Below are 21,289 nucleotides of genomic sequence, written 5' to 3'. Positions count from 1 at the left end.
CCTGGTACCTACTACCATACCCCGTTCAAAGGCACTTAAATATTTTGTCTTGCCCATTTACCCTCTGAACGCCACACATACACAATCCATGTCTCAAGGCTTAAAAATCCTTCTTTAACCTGTCTCCTCCCCTTCATCTACACTGATTGAAGTGGATTTAACAAGTGACATCAATAAGGGATCATAGCTTTCACCTGGATTCACCTGGTCAGTCTATTTCATGGAAAGAGTAAGTGTTCTTAATGTTTTGTACACTCAGTGTGTATTTGTTTAGATCTGTTAAAGATAGCAGTGGTATTTATTTACAGTGCAGGTGATGATGAAGACTGGATACAGAGGTTGAAGACAAAAAAGGTTTGCAGTAACTTACTTGACCATACCTTGAAAATGACCATAACTTCTGCCTCCCTTCTGACAATCTCTCCGTCCAGGTGGTCTACAAGAATAACGACATCCGTCTGGAGCTCTCCCGTCTGGCCCGCATCGTAGACCCTAAGATGAAGATCCAGGGGGACGTGGTGTTTAAGTGTGAGAACGTGGCCACCCTGGACCCTATCTCCTTCGAGACCCCCGAGGCCTTTATCAGCCTGCCCAAGTGGAACACCAAGAGGATGGGCTCCATCTCCTTTGATTTCAGGACCTCGGAACCCAACGGACTCATCTTATTCACCCACGGCAAGCCCCAGGAACGCAAGGAGGCCCAACGCAGCCAGAAGAACACCAAGGTAAGCCAATGAATGATGAATGGATCAAACAAACAATTCACCTTAGCCTTTAGGCAAAGCTGTGTCTAAACTTGTAAAGAATCCATTCAATAGTGTAATAAGAAACCAAAGATCTGTATTCAAGGATTTTGTAAAGTCTTGGATTTATATATCCTGTTTTGTAAAGATATCTGTTGTACCCCTATGATGAACTGAACACCTTGACGATCTCCCTTAGGTCGACTTCTTTGCAGTGGAGCTGCTGGATGGCAGTCTATACCTACTGTTAGACATGGGCTCTGGGACCATCAAGGTCAAAGCCACCCAGAACAAGGTCAATGACGGGGCCTGGTACCACGTAGACATACAGAGGGATGGACGCTCAGGTGAGTCCTCTTACCTAATACCCTGTTCCTGCTGCCCCACTCTCTACTTCCCTATCCCCATCTCTCTATCACTCCCTTCTCTCGCTCTCTCTCCTTCCCCTTTCTCTCCATCTTCAGGACCCTTTATCTATCACTCTTGCCCTTGAGTGTGTGTGTGTGTGTGTGTGAGTGAGTGTCTGTGTGTGTGTGTGTGTGTGTTGTTGTATCGATGTGAGTGCAGCGTATCACTCTCTGCCCAGTGCTGGGCCTGTGGGGGTCTCAGAGTGCAGACAGCCTGTTAGACAATGCTGGGATGGCATGGCCAGGTGACTCACTGCAGCACATATTACTGCTACTGATATACCACTGCCGCCATACACACATTGGCATACACACACTCACACACACACACATGGGTGCACACATACACACACATGGGCGTACACATAGACGAACACAGAAGCACGTTTACACACTGTTCAAGCGCACTCTGGATCTGAGTGAAGGACACACAGAGAGGCCACAGACACACTCTGCTGCTTGGCTTGAGACATAAACAGAGATAAGCCTGTCATACAGAAGTGTCTGCGCTGTAACTGTCTCAATGTTCTCTCTCTCTTGTTCTATCCCTCTCTCCCTCTCTCTGAGGGATACTTACAATCACAAATCTCATATATCTTCTCTAAGCTGTGAGACTCTATTTGAGTGAGAGCATCAGGAAACCCTGTGCCCTCTATCGATCCCTTATACAGACAATGGCTTACCAATACGTTATGCTATACTCAATATCTTCAAGGCTGTCAGCCTTCAAAACTCTACCATCATTGTAGATGAGTGTGGAAAAGTAAAGCTACGCTGGCCTAGTAAAGTACAATTTTTGAATATATTTATTGAGCACACAGATTCCAATTGGGCCCACATAGGCTAGAGCAGGGGTATTCAACTCTGACCCTACGAGGTCCGGAGCCTGCTGGTTTTCTCTTCTACCTGATCATTAATTGCACCCACCTGGTGTACCAGGTCTAAATCAGTCCTTGATGAGAGGGGAACAATGGAAAAAAAGCAGTGGAACTGGCTTCGAGGTCCAGATTTGTGTTTGAGGGTGCTAGTTTGGAAATCCCTGTCCTACAGTGCAAGGGAGTACTGTCTTATCTAACAATGGTAGAGATACAATGTAAAAATGTTTGATTTAATAATGTGGTTTTAAACCATCTCCTCTCCCTCTCCAGGCACCATCTCAGTCAACAGCCGGCGCACCCCGTTCACAGCCAGCGGTGAGAGTGAGATCCTGGACCTGGAAGGAGACATGTACCTTGGGGGTCTACCCTCGGACCGTGCCAACCTCATCCTGCCCACCGAGCTGTGGACCGCCATGCTCAACTACGGCTACGTGGGCTGCGTGCGCGACCTCTTCATCGACGGGCGCAGCAAGGACATCCGGCAGATCGCTGAGGCCCAGAACGGGGCGGGCATCAAGCCGTCGTGCAACAAGGTGGTGGGGAAACAGTGCGAGAGCTACCCATGTAAGAACAGAGGCGTCTGTAAGGAGGGATGGAACCGGTTTATCTGTGATTGTACCGGCACGGGGTACTGGTCACGCACCTGCGAGAGAGGTAGGTGGAAGCGATTGGTTTGTGTGTTTTGCATGCATGCTTGTGTGTGTGTGTTCCAACTGTGTACAGTGCATTCGGAAAGTATTCAGACCCCTTTACTTTTTCCACACTTATTCTAAAATGGATTAAATAGTTTTTCCCCCCACATCAATCTACACACAATACCCCATAATGACAATGCAAAAACAGGTTTTTAGAAATTTGTGCAAATGTATAAAAAAACAAACAGGAAATAACACATTTACATAAGTATTCAGACCGTTTACTCAGTACTTTGTTGAAGCACCTTTTGCAGCAATTACAGCCTCGAGTCTTCTTGGGTATGACGCTACAGGCTTGGCACACCTGTATTTGCGGAGTTTCTCCCATTCTTCTCTGCTGATCCTCTCAAGCTCTGTCAGGTTGGATGGGGAGCGTCACTGCACAGCTATTTTCAGGTCTCTCCAGAGATGTTCGATCGGGTTCAAGTCCGGGCTCTTGCTGGGCCACTCAAGGACATTTAGAGACTTGCGTTGTCTTGGCTGTGTGCTTAGTGTCGTTGTCCTGTTGGAAGGTGAACCTTTGCCCCAGTCTGAGGTCCTGAGTGCTCTGGAGCAGGTTTTTAACAAGGATCTCTCTGTACGTTGCTACGTTCATCTTTCCCTCAATCCTGACTAGTCTCCCAGTCCCTGCCGCTGAAAAACATCCCCACAGCATGATGCTGCAACTACCATGCTTCACCATAGGGATGGTGCCAGGTTTCCTCCAGACGTGACGCTTGGCATTCAGGCCAAAGAGTTCAATCTTGGTTTCATCAGACCAGAGAATCTTCTTTCTCATGGTCTAAGAGTACTTTAGGTGCTTTTTGGCAAACTCCAAACGGGCTGTCATGTGCCTTTTACTGAGGAGTGGCTTCCGTCTGGCCACTCTACCGTAAAGGCCTGATTGGTGGATTGCTGCAGAGATGGTTGTCCTTCTGGAAGGTTCTCCCATCTCTACAGAGGATCTCTGGAGCTCTGTCAGAGTGACCATCGGGTTCTTGGTCACCTCCCTGACCAAGGCCTTCTCCCCCGATTGGTCAGTTTGGCTGGGCGGCCAGCTCTAGGAAGAGTCTTTTTTTATTTAATTTAATTTTCGTATTTATTTAAATTTATATAAAAAAAAAATAATAATCTGCTTTAATATTGCAGATAGATTGTTACTTCCATCGATGTAATTGTCTGCATCACTTTCAATTCCACATTTGTTTTTTTCCCCCTCAAATATATATACAGTGGGGAACAAAAGTATTTAGTCAGCCACCAATTGTGCAAGTTCTCCCACTTAAAAAGATGAGAGAGGCCTGTAATTTTCATCATAGGTACACGTCAACTATGACAGACAAAATGAGAAAAAAAAATCCAGAAAATCACATTGTAGGATTTTTTATGAATTTATTTGCAAATTATGGTGGAAAATAAGTATTTGGTCACCTACAAACAAGCAAGATATCTGGCTCTCACAGACCTGTAACTTCTTCTTTAAGAGGCTCCTCTGTCCTCCACTCGTTACCTGTATTAATGGCACCTGTTTGAACTTGTTATCAGTATAAAAGACACCTGTCCACAACCTCAAACAGTCACACTCCAAACTCCACTATGGCCAAGACCAAAGAGCTGTCAAAGGACACCAGAAACAAAATTGTAGACCTGCACCAGGCTGGGAAGACTGAATCTGCAATAGGTAAGCAGCTTGGTTTGAAGAAATCAACTGTGGGAGCAATTATTAGGAAATGGAAGACATACAAGACCACTGATAATCTCCCTCGATCTGGGGCTCCACGCAAGATCTCACCCTGTGGGGTCAAAATGATCACAAGAACGGTGAGCAAAAATCCCAGAACCACACGGGGCGACCTAGTGAATGACCTGCAGAGAGCTGGGACCAAAGTAACAAAGCCTACCATCAGTAACACACTACGCCGCCAGGGACTCAAATCCTGCAGTGCCAGACGTGTCCCCCTGCTTAAGCCAGTACATGTCCAGGCCCGTCTGAAGTTTGCTAGAGTGCATTTGGATGATCCAGAAGAGGATTGGGAGAATGTCATATGGTCAGATGAAACCAAAATATAACTTTTTGGTAAAAACTCAACTCGTCGTGTTTGGAGGACAAAGAATGCTGAGTTGCATCCAAAGAACACCATACCTACTGTGAAGCATGGGTGTGGAAACATCATGCTTTGGGGCTGTTTTTCTGCAAAGGGACCTGGACGACTGATCCGTGTAAAGGAAAGAATGAATGGGGCCATGTATCGTGAGATTTTGAGTGAAAACCTCCTTCCATCAGCAAGGGCATTGAAGATGAAACGTGGCTGGGTCTTTCAGCATGACAATGATCCCAAACACACCGCCCGGGCAACGAAGGAGTGGCTTCGTAAGAAGCATTTCAAGGTCCTGGAGTGGCCTAGCCAGTCTCCAGATCTCAACCCCATAGAAAATCTTTGGAGGGAGTTGAAAGTCTGTGTTGCCCAGCGACAGCACCAAAACACCACTGCTCTAGAGGAGATCTGCATGGAGGAATGGGCCAAAATACCAGCAACAGTGTGTGAAAACCTTGTGAAGACTTACAGAAAACATTTGACCTGTGTCATTGCCAACAAAGGGTATATAACAAAGTATTGAGAAACTTTTGTTATTGACCAAATACTTATTTTCCACCATAATTTGCAAATAAATTCATTAAAAATCCTACAATGTGATTTTCTGGAGAAAAAAAATCTCATTTTGTCTGTCATAGTTGACGTGTACCTATGATGAAAATTACAGGCCTCTCTCATCTTTTTAAGTGGGAGAACTTGCACAATTGGTGGCTGACTAAATACTTTTTTCCCCCACTGTATATATACATACATACACATACATATACACATACATACATATAAATACATATCCTTTAAAAAATATATTTCCCTTTATTACTTTCCAACCCCAACACCCCTTCCCTAATTTGTGTAAACTAGTGAACAACAATGCTTAGGCCTCTATTCCAGCTTATACATACTATATACATTTTATGGACACAGTCAATTTTACAATAATTCTATTGTATTTTTATTTTTTTTGAACTTCCTCTACCCTCAACCTCTCCGATCATTTTCATGATGTCCATCCGGTTTGCTTCTATATGTCATATCTTTCAAACTCTGCTCTTTCACAAAAGCTGTCAACCTATAACATATATACTTATTATGGACACAGTATGCTTTACATTAGTTATCTTGGTGTTATTAGTTTTTGTTGTTATTTGTCCCATCCTTCAACTCCATTCAACACTACCCATCTGTCTCTTAACACCATCCATATTGGATTTCTATTTGCCATATATTTTTCAACTGTACTGTGATGTTTTACAAAAGTTATGAACCCTTTTATTCTCATTGTTTATACAGATTGTAAATTGAAAATATAAATTTTTTGCTAAAAGTATTATTATATTATTGATCGATTGACTCTGACTTTTCAGATCACCCAGTAGTGCTATCTGCAGGGTTAGCTCCAGGTAAATATTGCAATCCTTTAGCCATTCCTAGACCTGTATCCAAAAACAAGCTACAAATGGACAGTACCAAAACTCTCTCTTCGCAGCAAAATCTGCAGAGGTGGGAAGATTGTATCCCCCATATAAATAACATTCTATTGGTAGCAAGAATTTTGAATAATAATTTAAATTGAACAATTCTACATTTTGAATCCGGCGTCGTTTTGCACTATGCCATCGAATCGGTACGTCAAAAATCTCTTCCCAACTATTTTGCAATCTATATGGGACGGCTGTCAATCCTTTCGTCCTTAAATGAAACTGGTATACTTTTTTATTTATCACAATTTTCTTTAACCAATTATGTTCTTTAATGCAGGGCCGACAGACAAGTTCCTTACTTTTACCCCCTTCCACTTTCCTCTTCCATTTTTGCGGTAATGCTGCAATTATTTGGTTGTAATTTTGGGTAGAGTCTAGGAAGAATCTTGGTGGTTCCAAACTTCTTCCATTTAAGAATGATGGAGGCTCCTGTGTTCTTGGGGACCTTCATTGCTGCAGAATTTTTTTGGTACCCTTCCCCAGATTTGTGCCTTGACACAATCCTGTCTCGGAGCTCTAGGGACAATTCCTTCGACCTCATGGCTTGGTTTTTGCTCTGACATGCACTTTCAACTGTGTGATCTTCTATCGACAGGTGTTTGCCTTTCCATATCATGTCCAATCAATAGAATTTACCACAGGTGGACTCCAATCAAGTTGTAGAAACATCTCAAGGATGATCAATGGAAACAGGATGCACCTGAGCTCAAGTTCGAGTCTCATAGCAATGGGTTAGAATAGTTATGTAAATAAGATATTTCCGTTTTTTATCTTTAATACATGTGCAAAAATGTCTAAAAACCTGTTTTGCTCTGTCATTATGGGGTATTGTGTGTAGATTGATGAGATTTTATATTTATTTAATCCATTTTAGAAGACTGTTATGTAACAAAATGTGGAAAAAGGGAAGGGGTCTGAATACTTTACGAATGCACTGTATGTGCGTGTGTGTTTTGCATGTATTGTTGTATGGATTTGATTTGCATTTACGTCATTTAGCAGACTCTCTTAACCAGAGCGACTTACAGGAGCAAATAGGGTTAAGTGCCTTGCTCAAGGGCACATCGACAGATTTTTCACTTAGTCTGCTCAGGGATTAGAACCAGCAACCTTTTGGTTAGTGGCCCAACGCTCTTAATCGCTAGGGTGCCTCTGCTGCCCAGAGGTTAAGAACTCACTGGTCCTTGTTGACTGCGTTTACTGTTTTCTTCCTGTGAAATGGTTTATTAAAACATTAGTGGACCTTTGGCCATGCTCCGCGTGTCAGAGGGAGGTTAAGGCTCTAGAGGAGGTTGTGGTGAATGCTTTATTGTTGACACTGTTGAAAGATTAATGTGGTTTTTGCCCTTTTCTTGTGAACTTTACTCTGCCCAAGGCAACCCAGCGTTAAAGTTTTATGACCAGTTTCCAAATTGCATCGCTTGTTTTCAAAGTGTTCAAAGAAAACAGTACTTTTAAATTATTTTCCCCGTTTTCTTTTTTTTTTTTTTTGTCAGGACTTGAGAGTGTTACATGTGACCCTATCACACAATCACAGCCAGAGGATATACAGTACAAACCCATTACAGAAGATGATATACCACAGTAATACACTATTCTGTAAACCTACTGCTTATGAATGGAAACACATACTTATCAATCCCCTCCATCCCTCCCTCCCTCCCTCCTTTTATCTCCCTCCGTTACAGACACATACTGTAAATCAGGCCATCTTTGGCTCTATTCTTAGGGTCAACCCGCCAAAGACCTGCACTTGTGAGGGAAAACACTTATTGAAAACACCAGCGAAAGGGTGTGAATTACAGCTGTGTGACCATAACGATATCTATTATGGAATCTATTCATCTAATGTGGGAGATAAAAGGTTCCAGAGTCTGTGGAACTGCCTGTTTACAAGGTCACCTGAATAAGACACCTCTGAAAACACACAGGATCAGTAGGTTTCTTTTAACATGTGCTCGTCTTGCAGTATCAGTAGAATAGATCAGTGAAATGTATTTAATATGAACCTGTTCTGCATGACCAACATCGAGAAATGAGAGGAGATGTCTAATGAAGGATTACTGTGCTAGGGGTATTTCTTTTAGCCCTTAGGTTACGCAATCTTGTGCAATATAAGCTGTTTTGAAGTATATCATTGGAATCAGCTATGCTGACGTAATGTTTTGGTATGAAACAGAGTACTCTGGTAATAAAGTTGAAGACGAGAGCATTTGGCTTGACTAATTCGATTAGAACAGAATGCAAGACATGAAAGTACGTTCCTCCACTTCGATTATCATTCTTGTGCGTGTGTTAGTGTGTCTGTGTGTGCATGCGTGCACGTGTGTGTGTGTGTATGAGATATCAGTGTGTGTGTTCAGTGTGTGTGTTCAGTGTTGATGTTATGAGTGATTATGGGTAGGCAGAGCCCAGGCAGGCGATAGCAGTGCTAGAGCTATATGTCACAGCCGGCTGGCTACAGCCCTGGAGTTAATGGCTGTTGACTCAGGCACTGTAAAGGTCACCTAACCCAGGCCTTGGGAGAGAGAGGCCACGGCCAGGACCCCATGGCTCCACAACAACATCACAGTGCCATGCACACAGCCAAACATACACACACACACACACACACACACACGGACACACGCACGCACGCACATACACACACACTCTTCTCTCCCAGTTTGTCAGATAGAGATAGTGATGTATGTTATTACTCATGCATGGAGAAGTCCTGGGGTTAGAGAAAAGTATCCTATTTCAACGGGTTTCAAAAGATTCCAGGAGATTTCGTATGGATTGATCAAAAGCATGGCTGAAAACCAATTAATGCATTTTACAAATTATTCCAGACGCTTTTACCATATCTAATAATGGCTTGGAGATAACATCTCTATCCAGCTCCGTTCCACTATTCATCCTCCAGTTTCAGTTTAATCTCATTTTGACTTTGGAGGAAAACTTTGTGTGTGTGAGAGAGAGAGAGAGAGAGAGAGAGCGAGAGAGAGAGAGAGAGAGAGAGAGAGAGAGAGAGAGAGAGAGAGAGAGAGAGAGAGAGAGAGAGAGAGAGAGAGAGAGAGAGAGAGAGAGAGAGCGCGAGAGAGAGCGCGAGAGAGAGAGCGAGAGAGAGCGCGAGAGAGAGAGAGAGAGAGAGAGAGAGAGAGAGGAGAGAGAGAGAGAGAGAGAGAGAGGCAGAGAGAGATGGAGGGAGGGAGCGAGAGAGAGAGAGGGGAGGGATAGAGAGAGTGTGTGAAGAGAGAGAGCGAGGGGAGTGAGAGAGAGTGTGAAGAGAGAGAGAGGGAAAGAGAGAGAGAGAGGTCAATCAGATATGAAAGCTAACTGTTCACCTCTAATCAGTGTGTAAGGGATATTGGTCTATTGAAATACTAACATAAAGAACTGAGAAATGCAGGGAGGTCTGTATGAGTCAGTTTATTAACATCATGTTATTTTCAGTCATTTCAGGGTACAAACAATATTTAAATAGTCTGTATTTTCTCTCCTTAGCTGTGCAGTGAGTACTCTCCCTTTTCTAGTAATGCATGTCTTAATTGTGAAGGTAAATTATGCAATGTAACTAGTTTACTTAAGCTTCCATTTTCATGACAGCATGCACACGCACTTACGCACACACACACACACACACACACACACAGACACACACACACACACACACACACACACACACACACACACACACACACACACACACACACACCCTGTCCTTCCACTCCACAGGGCTTCCGTTTGTCAGATGGTTATCAGCTTGGACAGAGGTTATGACACCTCAAGGTCCGGCTGAAGTAATGACCCCCGCCACAGCTTCCTGTTTCCTGTGGTGTCACAGTGTGCACCGACTGACAAATCGTTGGCTACACCAGCGTGAGGGATATGCTACCCAGCAGGCTGACACTCTCTCAGTTTACCCAACAAATGATTGTTGTTCTGCATCGCATTATCTCCCATATGTCTTCTTTTCTATAAACCTCTCTCTACCATAACATTCTTCTTCTCTTACACTGCTCTATGGAGCACTGTCCTTTACCTAACAGCTAACAACCATATCACAGCATAGAAGGCTTTTGAAACCTGAACTCTTGATCTTATCCCTGTGTTTTTGTCTGTAGTCGGAGTATTGGGACTTTCGACCAAACTTCTAACTGTAGTTACCCTTACCCACAATCTCAGGGTTTAGATATGAGTTTATGAGACTTTCAAGGTCTGAATATTCTGGTTTACTTTGCTTGATTTTAACCAAGCAACAGAAGATTGTATCTATGCTTTTAAGTATATTGGTTCTAGTTAGTTTATAGAGGATCATATATCTCTGACGGATCCTGCAGTTTGAAAAATATATATATACACAACTTGCAACAATTTCAAAGATTTTACTGAGTTACAGTTCATATAAGGAAATCAGTCAATTGAAATAAATTCATTATGCCCTATATCACGTTTCAGGAGAAGACCCAGATGCAGACAGTGTCGAAGTAACAAAAGTTTATTACAAAAACAGGGGGCAGGCAAACGACAGGTCAAGGGCAGGCAGAGGTCTGTAATCCAGATCAGAGTCCAAAAGGTACAGAATGGCAGGCAGAATGGTCAAAACTGGGAAAAAACAGAAACTTGAGAAAGACAGGAGCAAGGGGAAAACTGCTGGTAGGCTTGACGAAACAAAACGAGCTGGCAACAGACAAACAGAAAACACAGGTATAAATACACTGGGGATAATGGGGAAGATGGGCGACACCTGGAGGGGGTGGAGACAATCACAAAGACAGGTGAAACAGATCAGGGTGTGACACCCTAATCTATGGATTTCACATGACTGGGCACGGGCCAGTGGCAACCCATCATTCAGGGCAGGTGGGCCCCACATTTTTGGTTAAAAAAAAAAAATATTTATATATATATATATATATATATATATATACACACTACCAGTCAAAAGTTTGGACACAACTACTAATTCAATGGTTTTTCTTTATTTTTTTATTATTTTTTACATTGTAGAATAATAGTGAAGACATATGGAATCATGTAGTAACCCAAAAAGTGTGTTGTGACAAGGTATACAGAAGATAGCCCTATTTGGTAAAAGACCAAGTCCATATTATGGCAAGAACAGCTCAAATAAGAAAAGAGAAACGACAGGCCATCATTACTTTAAGACATTAAGGGCAGTCAATAAGGAACACTTCAAGAACTTTGAAAGTTTCTTCAAGTGCAGTCGCAAAAACCATCAAGCGCTATAATGAAACTGGCTCTCATGAGGACCGTCACAGGAATGGAAGACCCAGAGTTACCTCTGCTGCAGAGGATAAATTCATTAGATTTACCAGCCTCAGAAATTGAAGCCCAAATAAGTGCGTCAGAGAGTTCAAGTAACAGACACATCTCAACATCAACTGTTCAGAGGAGACTGCGTGAATCAGGCCTTCATGGTCGAATTGCTCCAAAGAAACCACTACTAAAGGACACCAATAAGAAGAAGAGACTTGCTTGGGCCAAGAAACACGAACAATGGACATTAGACCGGTGGAAATGTGTCCTTTGGTCTGGAGTCCAAATTGGCGATTTTTGGTTCCAACTGCTGTGTCATTGTGAGACGCAGTGTAGGTGAACGGATGATCTCCAGAAGTGTAGTTCCCACCGTGAAGCATGGAGGAGAAGGTGTGATGGTGTGGGGGTGCATTGCTGGTGACACTGTCAGTGATTTATTTATAATTCAAGCCACACTTAACCAGCATGGCAACCACAGCATTCTGCAGTGATATGCCATCCCATCTGGTTTGCGCTTAGTGGGATAATCATTTATTTTTCAACAGAACAATGACCCAACACACCTCCAGGCTGTGTAAGAGCTATTTGACCAAGAAGGATAGTGATGGAGTGCTGCATCAGATGACCTGGCCTCCACAATCCCCCGACCTCAACCCAATTGAGATGGTTTGGGATAAGTTGGACCGCAGAGTGAATGATAAGCAGCCAACAAGTGCGCAGCATATGTGGGAACTCCTTCAAGACTTTTGGAAAAGCATTCCAGGTGAAGCTGGTTGAGAGAATGCCAATAGTGTACAAAGCTGTCATCAAGGCAAAGGGTGGATACTTTGAAGAATCTCAAATATAACATATATTTTTATTTGTTTAACACGTTTTTGGTTACTACTTTTGCATGTTATTTTGGCATTAATACATGTCACATATCAGTTTGCAAACAATGTAAAAAATAATAATTTAGTTAATAAAGCCGAATATAAACATGGTCTCTTTTTTGCTTTCTTGAATAAGGCAGCTCCAAAATGCAGGTATTTCCGCCTATCTCAGTGCTTTCTGTGGTGATGGGGCAGCCAGGGGAAAATGCGGAGCATAGGTGTTGGTCATGTTCTCTAGTTGCACCATTATTAGCTCAGTGTTCTCTCACTCTTGGGGACAGTATGTCAACGCCAAGTCTAAGGGTAGAGCTCGAAAATTCAAGCCCATTGGGTGCTGCCATAGAGTTACATTAGATGTTCCCATCTAAGAAGGCTCAAGGCCATTGGCCACAGATAAAATGACCTCAAATCACATTATATCTACAGTAGCTTTGATTGGACAGATCATGTAAACATCATTAGTTTTATTATTTTTTTTAGGTCATTTAGCAGACGTTCTTATCCAGTGCGACTTACAGGAGCAATTAGGGTTAAAAACCTTGCTCAAAGGCACATCGACAGATTTTTCACCTAGTCGGCTCGGGGATTAGAACCAGTGACCTTTCGGTTATTGGCACAACGCTCTTAACCACTAAGCTACCTGCTGCCCCATCATACTTTCAAAATCTTAGCTAGCAGTCATCATCATGAATCAAGTCGACACTCTACTGGCAAATCCTTTTTAATCCTTGTCATATGAAGAGAAATAATGAAGAGAAATTATAGATAAAACGTATCGGTGCTCATCGGCCATTGGACATAAACATTACACAACAAGTTGGAAATAGCAAATTCAACAATTAGTGGTTTGGAAGGAATCAGTGACAGTGGCTAACTGCAAGCACTGCAAAGCAATCATTAACCTGCTATTCAGTGGAGTGGCTGTGTGGTCCCAAATCTGGGATTGAGGGTCTCTTTTATAAGTTTAAAATGATAAACATTCAACATTGGCCATGCTGTCAATGAAGCATGATTTGTGCTGCGCTCAAAATAACTGTTACCTCGGAACTGCGAAAACTTGACTTATTAGTCATTTAGCAGATGCTATTATCCAGAGCGACTTACAGTTAGAGAGTGCATAAATTTTTCATACTGGCCCCCTGTGGGAATCGAACCCACAACCCTGGCATTGCAAGCACCATGCTCTACCAACTGAGCTACAGGAGACTTCAGTGAGTCCAAGACAACTGGGATGTTGGGAAAGAATGAGCTCCGACTGGGAATATATGTTTTGTAAGGTCATCCAACTCGCAATTGTAAATCCGGAACTCGGGCCTCTTTCTAGAGCTACGACCTGAAGATCAATGACGTCATTATGATTCGACCTTGATTTTTTCTGAGTTCCCAGTTTTCTTGAAAGCACCAGAAATCCAGAGAATGCCAGACTTTGATGACAAAATTTGCCCACGAAGGACCACCGTGACACCTTCCTGTTCAAGTGAGCGCAGCACAACAAGGTGAATCCAAAAATGTATTGTATGCTGCTGCATAAATGATGTAATATACCAGGGAGATATGTATACTGTAGCTAAGAAAGTAACATGTTGTGTAGTAAGCTGTTAGTTGCCCCTCTGCTGCAACTTGCCCATGCCCCCCCCCCCCCCCCCCGCTTCTCCTTCACACAAATTCAGACAGCTGATGTTCTGAAAGAGCTGAAAAATCTGGACCTCTACAAATCAGCTGGGCTAGACAATCTGTACCCTTTCTTTCTAAAATTAGCCGCCAAAATTGTTGCAACCCCTATTACTAGCCTGTTCAACCTCTCTTTCATAACGTCTGAGATCCCCAGAGATTGGAAAGCTGCCGCGGTCATCCCCCTCTTCAAAGGGGGTGACGCTCTAGATCTTAACTGTTATAGACCTATATCCATCCTGCCCTGCCTTTCGATAGTATTTGAAAGCCAAGTTAACAAACAGATCACCGACCATTTCGAATCCCACCGTACCTTCTCCGCTATGCAATCCGGTTTCCGAGCTGGTCATGGGTGCACCTCAGCCACGCTCAAGGTCCTAAACAATATTATAAACGCGATCGATAAAAAACAGTACTGCGCAGCCGTCTTCATCGACCTGGCCAATGCTTTCGACTCTGTCAACCACCGCATTCTTATTGGCAGACTAAATAGCCTTGGTTTCTCTAATGACTGCCTCGCCTGGTTCACCAACTACTTCTCAGATAGAGTTCAATGTGTCAAATCGGAGGGCTGGTTGTCTGGACCTCTGGCCGTCTCTATGGGGGTGCCACAGGGTTCAAATCCCGGGCGAACTCTATTCTCTGTGTATATCAATGATGTCGCTCTTGCTGCTGGTGACGCTCGGATCCACCTCTATGCGGACGACACCATTTTGTATACATCTGGCCCTTCATTGGACACTGTGTTAACAGTTAACACTCCTTCCGTAGCCTCCAACTGCTCTTAAACACTAGTAAAACTAAATGCATGCTCTTCAACCGAACGCTGCTTGCACCCGCCCACCCGACTAGAATCACTACTCTCGGCGGGTCTGACCTAGAATATGTGGACAACTACAAATACCTAGGTGTCTGGTTAGACTGTAAACTCTCCTTCCAGACTCACATTAAGCATCTCCAATCAAAAGTTAGATCTAGAATCGGCTTCCTATTTCGCAACAAAGCCTCCTTCACTCATGCTGCCAAACATGCCCTCGTAAAACTGACTTTCCTACCGATCCTTGACTTTGGCGATGTCATTTACAAAATAGCCTCCAACACTTTACTCAGCAAATTGGATGTAGTCTATCACAGTGCCATCCGTTTTGTCACCAAAGCCCCATATACTACCCACAATTGTATCTATAAATCACTGCTAGGCAAATCCCTGTCTTATCTTAGTTCACTGGTCACCATAGCGACACCCACCCGTAGTCTGCGCTCCAGCAGGTATATCTCACTGGTCATCCCCAAAGCCAACACCTCCTTTGGCCGCCATTCCTTCCAGTTCTCTGCTGCCAATGACTGGAACGAACTGCAAAAATCTCTGACGCTGGAGACTCTTATCTCCCTCACTAACTTTAAGCGTCAGTTGTCAGAGCAGCTTACCGATCACTGCATCTGTACACAGCCTTTCTGAAATTAGCCCACCCAACTACCTCATCCCCATATTGTTATTTATTTTGCTAATTTGCACCCCAGTATCTCTATTTGCACATCATCTTTTGCACATCTATCATTCCAGTGTTAATACGAAATTGTAACTATTTTGCACAATGGCCTATTTATTGCCTTACCTCCATAACTTACTACATTCGCACACACTGTATATATATTTTCTATTGTATTTTTGACTTTATGTTTTGTTTACCCAATATGTAACTCTGTGTTGTTGTTTTTATCGCACTGCTTTGCTTTATCTTGGCCAGGTCGCAGTTGTAAATGTGAACTTGTTCTCAACTGACTTACCTGGTTAAATAAAGGTGAAATAAAAAATAAAAAATGTGTCTCACCCTAATAATTTGGTATATTTACCCCTCTTAATTTCGCCTACTGTTCTGACTTGGTGTACAGGGAGAACACTGTAAGAACGGCCCATGTTCTGAATTCTGTCGCTGTACATTTCAAAAGTGCTAAACAAATAGTTTTGTTGACTACGTCTGTTCTAGCTCGCTCATTAATATCTTAATCGACATTACGGATTGACTCTTATCCGATTGTCGTCCCCTTATATAGTTTGAATAGTTTGTACATCTCAATTGTCATTAGAAACCACATTTGTTTAAGCAAGTCAGCCATATCAGCTATGTTTTTTTAAAGGCAGTAAATGAGGCTGAATGAACTGTTTCGCTGCCAAACAAGGCGCCGCTAATAGCCAGCTGGAGCAGTGGTAAAATGTTGGGACTGCTGTTGGGACAGCTTTATATAGGCCTAAGAGTTGGTTTTTACCGTTCTAGTGCAATTAATGTATTGTTTAGTGTTGTGTTGTGTAGTGGCTTTGCTGACATGCATCCCACGTATTAATTGTTTTGCCCCACCAAGATTTACATGCTAAAATCGCCACTGGCAGGGGCGCAGCCATGGGTGGGCTTGGGAGGGCATAGGCCCACCCACTGGAAAGCCAGGCCCAGCCAATCAGAATTAGTTTTTCCCCACAAAAGTGCTTCATTACAGACAGAAATACTCCTCAGTTTCATCAGGCTGGCTGATCCAGCAGTGAAGAAGCCGGATGTGGAAGTCCTGGGCTGGTGTGGTTACATGTGGTCTGCGGTTGTGAGCCGGTTGGACATACTGCCAAATTCTCTAAAATGACATTGAAGGCAGCTTATAGTAAAGAAATTAACATTACATTCTCTGGCAACAGCTCTGGTGGACATTCCTGCAGTCAGCATGCCAATTGCACGCTCCCTCAAAACTTGAGACATCTATGGCATTGTGTTGTGTGACAAAACTGCACATTTTAGAATGGCCTTTTATTGTTCCCAGCACAAGGTGCACCTGTGTAATGATCATGCTGTTTAATCAGCTTCTTGATATGTCACACCTGTCAGGTGGATGGATTATCTTGGCAAAGGAGAAATGCTCACTAACAGGGATTTGTGCTCAAAATTTGAGAGAAATAAGCTTTTTGTGCGTATGGAAAATGTCTTGGATTTTTTATTTCAGCTCATGAAACATGGGTCCAACACTTTACATGTTGCGTTTATATTTTTGTTAAGTATAGATGAAGCAGTTCTTAAAAAGGCCTTTGAGTTGTGGCTTCATCCGCCACTGTTTTCCAGGGTTATAAGAGAGAATCATAAAAAAGACAAGATACTTTTTTTTACTCGGGGCAAATATTTGAATAAATTGATCTGGGTTGAGTTGAGGTAAAGTGATGATTGCAGTTGAGTTGAAATTGCAAAAGGAGATACATCCAATGCTCAAGACTGTTTTCTACCTGTCTTTGTTTCTCTCTCTTTCGCTCTTTCCAACCATCTCCCCCTGTTTCTCCGTATTTCTGTTGCTCCATCTCTCTCTTCATCTCTCTTTCGTTCTCTCCATCTCATTCTTTCTCTCTCTGCTTCTTCTGTTTATTCCCTCAGCTCTTATCTGTTTCATTGACTAGAGCAGGCTTCAGTCGATATATGTGATAAATGAAAAGGTAATCCCTGTCCTCCTCCTCTATCCCTCCCCTATCCCCCCCCCCCTCTCTCTCTCTCTCTCTCTCTCTAACTCTCTCTCTCTCTCTCTCTCTCTCTCTCTCTCTCTCTCTCTCTCTCTCTCTCTCTCTCTCTCTCTCCCCCTCTGTTTTAACATCTACAGTAATTCAGTGTCAAGGTTATTTTCTGATGTATTACATGGACCTTTTATCAGGCAACGATACATGCAAGGTTTGTATGTGTTTGTGAGAGAGTGATCATGTGGGTATGTCAATATGAGTGTGACTGTGGGTGTTGTGTATTGTTATTTGTGGATCCGAAGATTCCCACACAGCTGAAGTGTGTGTAGGACACAAACAGAGCAGTCTCTCCATTGTAGAGTGGGTAACATACTGCTTCGTCAATGTGTATCGACCCTGTAAAAGGAAATGGACCTGCCCAAGAGAGAGAAGCCTGGGACTGTGACACACACACACGCATGCACACACGCATGGACGCACAGGCAGACATATTGACTAGCTTCCTTTACCAGTTTAGGGCCATAATAGGCCTAGCAACCTTGGCATGTTTGTGTTGATACTGGTTGGATACAGGTTTATTTCTGGTTGCTGAAGAAGTGTTGTGCAGTGTTATTCCAGTCTCCCTAATCCTGCCTTTGTAGTGTGTGTGTGTGTGTGTGTGTGTGTGTGTGTGTGTGTGTGTGTGTGTGTGTGTGTGTGCGCGTGCGTGTAGCTGAACGTGTGTTTAGGAGCCAGTCATCCAGCTCGTTACATAAACACCACAAATTCCTCTGTGTTGCCCAAGGAACGAGAGCACGTGGGGGAGGATGAGTCTCTCTCCATCCCTCCCTTCATCCCCTAAACATCTCCCTTCATGCCCTCTAAATGTCTTCTTCCCAGTCCTTTATCCAGTCTTTCATCCTCTCCTCTGCCCATTCCAGTGTCTCAGTTACTCTTTCTTCTCTGCTTCTGTCTCCTCATCCCTCTCTCTCCACCTCTCTTCCTCCATCCCTTACCAGGGTTCTACCCCATAATGTACCTGCATTCTGTACAGAACCAGGCTAATAATGACTTGCGATCTTTAAAATTATCATGCCCTTGTGTTCTTATGTTGAGTTTGATAGATTTACTGTAACAGCAAAGAAAAGAGACTGTTAAAATACAGTGCAAAATGTATTTATTGCAGATTTCAAATTGCCATGTGTTTTTTTCTGCAAAATTTGGAAAAAAAAACTATACTTGATACCAAAATGATACCATGGCTACCATGTCAACAACAACAAAAGCGGGGAGAGGGACTGAATTAAAGTTACCCTTTAATTCAGATGCACACCAGCCAGACAGTTGTGTTTGGCTTGCAGTGTGTCACGATCGTCTAATGAGGGAGACCAAGGTGCAGCGTTGCGAGTGAACATATTCTATTTATTAAATGCTCACACGAACAAAACAATAAACAACGAATGCGTGACGTCTATGGTACCACACGAACACACACGAACAAAATCCCACAACCCGAAAGAAAAACAGACAGATTAAATATGGCTCCCAATCAGAGACAACCAGCCGACAGCTGACACTCGTTGCCTCTGATTGGGAGTCACACCGGCAAACATAGAAAATAGACAACCTAGAACACCCACCAAAGAAACAGAAAACATAGAATGAACACACCCTGGCTCAACATAATGAGTCCCCGAGCCAGGGTGTGACACAGTGTTTCTGTAGAGCACTTGTGAGGGTGTTTTCAAAACAAATGGCCTCTGGATTGATGCCAATAATCATGATTCTGCCAGATAGGCTACTATGTAGTGGTAGCAAGTAGCCTATACAGGGTTCATACAGACATTGGCAAGTCAAATTCAAGGACTTTCAGGGACTTTTTCAAGCACTTAATTGTAATTTTTAAGGACTTACATTGTATATTTAATTGTTGTAATGGCCTAAAGAAAAAAACTAAATGTATGCAAAAACATATGCATTACCACTTTAAGAATAATGTATTATTTTTTTATAGGCCTAGCCAGTGGCATTATGCATTGACATTCACATAATTTTTACATTCTAAAATATGTCAGAATAATGTGGGTATTGCCTGACTAAATAGACAGCATGCTCCTGACACAAATTCAGTCTGTCCATTTGGTAGCTTGTCAGTCTCGCCATTCGAGATGTTGAAGAGTTGTTAATAGTTTTTGTATCATGTTTTAAAACGAGAAAGCGACCAAAAACAGGGTTCCTTTGTAATGGAACGCATTGTATGGAAAACCAAGTTGAAGGCAACATTTGATGTTGCCTTCAACTTATAACAGACTATCGCGACACCCTTCAATTGAAACGTCAAGAAACAAACGAAAGTGGCTACATCTTTCATAAAAATAAATCACATAATAATTATATTGGAGCAGTAGAACTTCTAAATCGTCTTCAATTACTTTTCAAGGACCAAATAGCCTAGAGGAAATGTTTGATTTTCAAGGTAGTTCTATTCCATGATGACTGAATTGCGCATTGCAAATATTCAACCAAGACTTTGAACTTTTTAAATACCTGGTTTGCGTACCCATTCTTGCCTTAGTATTTACTGGTAGATATCATAATTTGGAACATCTTTCCTACCGTTTTCCCACCCATACCGCTGTCTGTCTTCGGTAAACTGCTCCATGCAACAACCAGTAGTTTGAGAGCTGCGCGCTCTCTTTGCCTAACAAATTATCTATAGGCTATAGGCCTATGTGTGCAGCGCCCGTGTGCCAAATAATCAATTATAAAGCCTAGATTCAAAATAACATTATTGCAATATTTTTTTCACTGGCCCGAGCAGGCCACTTACAGGGATGTTCGACTGGCCCGGAGTGTTTCCAAAACCTCTGCTGTACGTCGAGCCCTGACACACACAGACAGGGGCATTCCCATGCCGTTGTTGCCTCTTCAAAAAGTGTGTTTATTTTTGGTTAATTGCACATTACTGTTTGAATAAATCATGATGATAAAAACAAAAAACTAACGTGACCAGATATATTCTTTTCATAGGCACCCTTGGGACTAATGAAACATCTGTGTCGCACTGCCAAATCAAACGGTTGCAAATGCAAACAATGCTATCTCAGTCCCTCCATCTCCAGTCCTTTCACATCACTATCACGCTCCTGATATGAAGTAGCATGTCAAGTCAGGAGCTCCAGAATTCCCTTACAGAAATGTCCATCTTCTGAAAAAAAGTATTGCTACCAAATGTGGCTTCCGTGTGCTTGTTTCTGTGTGCTCCACTGGCTGCAGTGTGAGGAATGACAATACCTTATTAAATGAATGTTGATGGTGTTAATATTGCAAGTAGGTGCTATGCTATGCCAATGCCCATGGATTTCAGATTGTACCGACTGCTATATGACTGAACTTGAATGAAGGGAGTTTGTAGTGTATTGTGGTCTAGTGAAGCCAGTGAACTAGCACTGCTGGATTATGTGACTAACCCAACAAGTTGGGTTACCTGATTTACCTCAGAATGTGGTTATTTTGACCCAGCAGTGGGTTATTTCTTACTTTATTGCTGGGTTATTATTTTCTACCTTCTCTCTATTACAGAATCTGTTCATTTTCTAAAGGTTCAAATAATTCTAACAATAACAATCAATGTTATGATGTTACTACACAGTCTATGAAATTCTTAAAATGGTCTATGAAATTCTTAAAATGACATATGGCCAAACATGACAAATTGTAGATAAAATACAAAATGTTTATT

At 42.6% G+C, this 21,289-nt stretch overlaps 1 protein-coding gene across 1 annotated transcript in view; it reads left to right on the top strand.

Annotated features, from left to right (window-relative positions):
- Positions 1-431: 431 nt before the first annotated feature.
- Positions 432-21,289, top strand: part of LOC311124383 (neurexin-3a) — a gene marked incomplete at both ends in the record, with an annotated part of 57,493 nt that continues 36,635 nt past the window's right edge. The window contains 3 exons of the mRNA XM_084198546.1: positions 432-725; positions 943-1,090; positions 2,299-2,682. Coding sequence (XP_084054672.1) covers positions 432-725; positions 943-1,090; positions 2,299-2,682 — 826 coding nt within the window. The remainder of the gene's footprint in view (positions 726-942; positions 1,091-2,298; positions 2,683-21,289) is intronic.

This window comes from Coregonus lavaretus (genome assembly GCF_964263955.1).
Source record: "Coregonus lavaretus genome assembly, contig: HAP1_SCAFFOLD_851, whole genome shotgun sequence".
Taxonomy (NCBI): domain Eukaryota; kingdom Metazoa; phylum Chordata; class Actinopteri; order Salmoniformes; family Salmonidae; genus Coregonus; species Coregonus lavaretus.
Note: the sequence above shows the minus strand (reverse complement) of the source record. Positions and strands in the feature narration are given on the sequence as shown.